The sequence below is a fragment of the Eptatretus burgeri genome, chromosome 7 (assembly GCF_056783735.1).
Source record: "Eptatretus burgeri isolate ZD-2024b chromosome 7, Ebu_testis_v1, whole genome shotgun sequence".
Taxonomy (NCBI): Eukaryota; Metazoa; Chordata; class Myxini; order Myxiniformes; family Myxinidae; genus Eptatretus; species Eptatretus burgeri.
The window spans coordinates 40,185,958-40,192,187 of NC_140967.1; the positions used below are offsets into that span (position 1 = coordinate 40,185,958).

The window sequence follows — 6,230 nt, forward strand, 5'->3', positions numbered from 1 at the left end:
CACACATGATATGTCCAAAGTATGACAGTCTCTTATTTAGCACTTATAATGTCCATGGTGGTCTTATTGTGCTCATGGAGTGAAAAGCAGAGTTAGGCATTCGGTTGCGTACGTGCGTATGTGTGGCGTAAGTGTATATGTGCATGTCTACATTTCAAAAATTCATTTTTTCGGCAATTGTTGGTCTGATTGACACGAAACTTTACCGTCAGAGTGCCTCAACCTGTGGAATTTTTTTCATAATTATGACATCATCGATCACGTGGTGTGGACGCCATCTTGGAAAAACGGGACACCTCAATATCTCCCAAACCACTCAATGGAAAAAAATTGAAACATAGCTCATTGTCAAGTACTCCCAATAGGGAATAATATATGTTGATGATGACGTCATCGGTGCCTTCATTATGACGTCATAATTCGACAAGCACAACGCCTGATCTGATCAGTGTGAAATACAAGCTCAAATGAGCTGAGATCCTCGTCCTCTTAATGATGACGTCATAAAAACGAATATAACGTCATTGTGATGTATCAGGTTTGCGATAAATTACCTGTGCTAATGCCCGGCTTGATTCCCGCAAACAAAATTCAAACAGCTTGCCTAGTTTCAGAGATAATGGTATTGGCGATTTCCATTAGCGGCGATATTATGACGTCAACTTTTTTCCTCGGAAGAATTTCCAAAATCGGAGATGGTTACTGCCTGCGCGTTGGCTTTCTGCATATACATGGCAAGTTTCACGAAGATGCGATGAAAACTCTGGGTTGTGAAACAAAAAATAGGAATGACGTCATAAAAATTGATATGACGCCATAGTGATGTATCATATGTGTGGTAATTCATCTCGCTAATGCCCTGTTCGATTCCCGCAAACAGAATTCAAAAAGTTTGCCTAGTTTTGGAGATAATTTTTGAGGCGATTTCCATTAGCGGAGATATTTTGACGTCATAACTTTTTTTTCTCGGAGGAATTTTCAAAATCGCCGATGGTTACTGTCTGCGCAGGGTATTTTTACATATCGATGCTAAATTTCAGGAAGTTTCGATGAAAACTGTAGGCTGTGAAACAAAAAAGTCCACAAGAAGAAGATGAAGAACAACAACGTGAGTAAGACTTCGAGATCCTCCACGAGGATCTAAAAATAATTTCCTCTGCAACTGTTAGTCCATCCATCCATCCATCCATTGGAACCACGCTCTGTGCAGAGTGTTGGTGCTGTCTAAGCAGTCCCCTGGGCTATTGGCACAATCCTCGACGGGTCGCCACTCCGACACAGGATACCAGCAAGCTGGTGCTCATTTTTGCCAACATCGGAAGGATGACAGGCTGAGTCAACCCCACCTGGTATTAATTAAATAGCGAGTACGATTTGAACTCAGGACCCTAGGTTCCCAACACCAGGCATACTGCTAATCTGATGGACACAAAATTTTCAGAATATGATTGGCTCCTCCTGCAGAATTGTTTTTAATGATAATTGACAACATAGGTCACGTGGTGCAGGTGCCATCTTGGAAAAATCCAAAAACGTTGCACCTCTATATCTCGAAAACCAATCTATGGAAAAAAAAAATTAAGACCTGACTCATTGTCAAGTACTCCCCATGGGGACTAAGATATGTTGATGACAATGTCATCGGTACCTTAATTATGATGTCATAATTCGACAAGTACAACACTTGATTCCATCAGCATGAATTATATTTCTCTGCAATTCTTCGTCCGACTGACACAAAATTTTCACCATCGGAACGCCTCCTCCTGAAGATTATTTTAATGATAATCATGATGTCATTGGTCATGTGGTACAGGCACCATTTTGGAAAAACCCAAAAAACATTGCACCTCTATAGCTCCAAATCCGTTGACTGCATAGGGTAAGTATGTTTGTTTTAAGTGATAATTCTAATGTTTTAAGTGATAATTATTCACCATTGAGAGATAGCACCAAAAACGATAATATATCTATATTATAAAGCAGGAGTGTCTCTTCATCTGTCCCCAAACTACTCCCTCAGTTTTGCCCACTAAACCTTCTGTGTAACCTTTTGGGGTCCCAGCGGGTCTCCAAAGGTAGGTGGGAGGTTTCACAAATTCCTCAACACAATTATGATTTTGAGTTTTGATCCGAACAAAGCTGTCCATGCCTCATGTTCGACTCAAGCTGTGGAATTTATTGGTTCATGGTTTGGCATTTGCCATTACCGCACTGTCTGTTTGCATTTGGGTTCCCTCCTGCACGTAGCGCGGGTACCTCGCTCGCAGCATATTTCAAAATGTTGTGCACGGATTCATACGAAACTTGGTGGACAGGTTTGGTGTGTGACAAGGACGAATAAATTAGATTTGGGTGAGGATCTGGATCCGGATAAGAGAATTTTTAAGTGATTCTCTACAATTGAGAGATAGCACTGAAAACGATATTTCAAAAAGTTGTGGACGGATTATGACAAAACTTGGGGGATGAGTTAGTTATGTGACAAAAACAAGCCGATTAGATTTTGCTTCAGGTCTGGATGCAAATCTGGCCTATCAGTGGGATACAACACGTAAACTGTTCAGCCTGGCGGAGGGGATGCATTCTACAGAGTGCCGTTCTGCTTTTTTCTTGCAGTCCATGGAATTTTTAGCATTCGCATCCAACACGACATTTCAAAACTTTCAATCTTCTTTCTTTCTTTTTCACCATCTGTAACTCACATCCAGACATTGCAACTGGAAATAGCAGAGCATTCACCAGCCTCCTCTTGGTCTGTATTGTCACATCTTTGTATTTCCAGATCTTTGTCAATCCTGACATTTCTATTCTCCCCAATGATAACCATCTTTTAATTTGTCCTCCACATTTTCCACTCACCTCAATCTTTTATACGAAGATGTGGCGTACTCTTTACAGAGCGTTGGTGCTGCCGAAGCAGTTTTTGGCAAGAGTTATATTGAGTGGCTTGTCTTCTCAGCTTCAATTCTAATGTTGGAACCTCTGGCGTCTCAGCAGGTAACACCGCTGCCTTTAATCGATGCACACCAATGAGCCAACTTAACTTAAACACTTAGTCCTTGATACTTATTGAAATGATTGATCCCATACATGCAAATGGACCATACTAAGGTCTTACATTTGACTCAACTACCCTCTTGCCATGCACGGAACAAAACTAGATTATAGCTTTTAATGATGGCTTGTTGTAATTGTCATAGAAAGACTATGTTAAATGAAGTTTCCTTTCTTGTCAGTTATTGATATTTTTTTTCAGGTCCCAGATTTATTGATTGGCTCTCAAACAAGTTAACCATTCAGAAAGCCTTGCTGTGATGCACTGTGCAATCACGAAACATGCAGGGGAGGAGGCACGGGAGCACAGGGTGCAATTCAGGGGCAGCACGAAACATTGTCTGCCAATGCTCTCTCTCTCTCTCGCCCCCGCTCATTGTACAAGGCGCTCGCAGATCCCGCGGGTCCAGCTCGCAGGTCTCCCACATCCCACACATCCTACTCGCACGAGGTTCCCCACGTCCCACACCCCGCCCATCCTGATTGGGGGTCCCGCACCTCCGACTCACATGTACTGCATGTACCGCTCGCAGGTCCTCCATCTCCTGCCCATAGACCGCTTGAGTCGACACCGTTTGGGATGCTGGGAGCGACATTCCCAGCCACGGTAAAGATTTCCAGCCTCGTGCGCGGCCTTGCGTCATCGCTGGGCATTTATTGAGAACATTGAAATACTGGGAGAGAGATAGGAGCCTTGAAACGGTGCGACCAGTGTAGTGAATGATTGTATCATGGAATAGGCGACTCAGTATCAATTATGATGGATGATTCCGAGTGTCACTTTAAGTGAACACTGGGTGGATCGAAGCACGCATATCCCTTCGTGTTTGAGCCAGCTGTCCTCTCGTGACACTGCGATCCTGCCCACAGGCAGTTGGCAGTCCCTTTGCCACACGCTCAAAGTTACAAAATCGGGTTGCTCCCTGCAACCTCCCTCGAAGCTTTGAGAACAGCACTCCCGAGAGTGACAGCCAGCGGCCACCCCCTCGCGAGAATAAAATAGCGCAGAAGGAATCTTTGGCGTGACGCTTACATGTGCGATGGAGAGCTTCAGTGAGGTGCAGAACTCTGTGCTCCAAGATGAACACCTGATGGGTTTCAGGAAGAATGGTCTTGTCTCCGTTTACCTGTCCTCCTGCCGAGGGGTCGAGGGACTGGCAAGCTCCGAGCCGCGAGACTTGTACGAGCAGTTTCTCGATCCATGCATCCTGCAGCACGCCGTCCACTCTTATTACAACCAAGGTGTACAGGTGTGCACACCTAGCCTCGAGTCACCAGCACTCTCTGGAAGGCCGACCGATAGAACGTTATTGGGGTTCTGCGAGACGACCTTTATTGAAGCCGATTGCTGGCCTGGGAGTGAAAATGATGTGAGGCCGGTGCTGGAAAAGGGCATCAAGCCGTGCGAACGTCTATGCGGTGTGGATTCCAGCTCTGGGTCGACAAACATCCAGACAGTGTCGTACGACGTCCAGGAAGATGGGGACTACCACGACCTTGAGGTACATACCGACGTGACGTGGCCCCTTCTTCTTTTTTTCTGTTCACACATCTAGATTTAATTGAAGTGTGGCTGATGGAGTTAGTTTTATTTCTCAGCCTCTGTTCTGCTAAACAGGTGTGGTAATATTCATACACACACCCCTGTTTAGCAATTGCTTTTTGTTACTTAATCTTCACTACGTCAAGCAAAATAAAACTAATCACGTGGGTGCAACCTTTGCAAATGCACCTTGAGCCTTTACTCATCCAAACTCTCAAATGACACTTCATGAAAAAAACAAAACATTCTGGACTAAATTATAACACAAATTCCAAATGTATGATGCATTTCACATAACTGCTCACTTGTGTGTCTATGACGTCATAACTGTTCACCTGTGTCTATGATGTCATAACTGTTCACCTGTGTGTCTATGATGTCTGGTATTAATTGGGTTTCAAAAGTAAAACAGATTTTGTATTATAATAGCAAATAACTGCTGTTGTCTGTCTGACTGTGTTTTATCTCTGAGTTCATCTCCAAAAATGGAAATGGAAAATGAGGTATAACTAGTTACTTGAATAAATAGGTTAGGTTTGATGCAGTTTAGAGAAAAAGAACTTGTTTTTATTAATCACCTGTTTATGTCCGGCCGTGGATCAACTGATCACCGTTGGTTATCATCACCTTCCTTGGTTGTAATGTTCATTATCTCTCAAAGCAACTTCATTATGTTCATCACCTTATTTAAACTGATTATACAGAATATTACTTCGCTCAAACCGGCGTTTTATATCTCGATAATGGAGCAACAAAAGTGGCCTGATTGGTGCCAAAAAGACATATAACAGGACAAAGGAGGATTGTAATAGAAATTTGCAGGTAGTGGGGTTTAAATCCCAAATCATGCTCTAATCCACAGGAGTACTGCATCTGCAAACATCAGACTGAACTCACAATTTAATCCTGGTCATGTGCGAATGTGATGGATAGATTGATTATATATTTGACTATTACGTAATTAAATATTTCAAGTCCACTTTGTTTCAAAATACTTACCAGAGTGAAGTGTGTGTGTTTGTGTATCATTGCTTGGTATCTCCACAATCCACATGCGGGTTTCAGAAGGTGTAACTGAGCGCTCCTAAGTCTCTAAGTATTCACTTTCGTGTTTGTGTTTGTGTTTGTGTTTGTGTTTGTGTGTGAGTAAATATTTTACACCACGACTTGTCAAATTCTTCTTAGACACATGTGGGATGTTCAAAAAGTTAAGCCAACAAGATACTCACAACAGTGCAAGGCAAGCAAAAAAGGTAAAACGAGGTATATGTGCAGTACACACAACTTGGATAGAAAATATATCTTATTCAACCAAAGAAGCACACTGACTCAAAACGTCACAATGATGTCATGTACATAAATTATATGAACACATCACCTCCAATCTGGGAGGCATCGGATCCAAAAAGACACAAAAAAACAATTAGCAGTGTGTTGTCCTGATGGAGCCCACAACAAGGGCGAAATATAGATCGACATCTCTGCTTTCTTCTATTCCTGACCACAGACTTTAATCCCTGTCTGCAAAGGCTTGAGTACCATACGGATGCCTCCTCGTTTGGAGGTGATGTGTTCGGATAATTTATGTACATGGAGTTAGTGTCCTGTCAGAGTTAGTGTGCTTCTTCGG

At 42.8% G+C, this 6,230-nt stretch overlaps 1 protein-coding gene across 1 annotated transcript in view; it reads left to right on the plus strand.

Moving 5' to 3' along the window:
- The first annotated feature begins 3,344 nt into the window (after positions 1–3,344).
- The window catches only part of LOC147023082 (synapse differentiation-inducing gene protein 1-like), a 30,278-nt gene continuing 27,392 nt past the window's right edge, over positions 3,345–6,230 (plus strand). Inside the window, exon 1 of the mRNA XM_085888103.1 lies at positions 3,345–4,559. Coding sequence (XP_085744229.1) covers positions 4,098–4,559 — 462 coding nt within the window. The 5' untranslated portion in view covers positions 3,345–4,097. The remainder of the gene's footprint in view (positions 4,560–6,230) is intronic.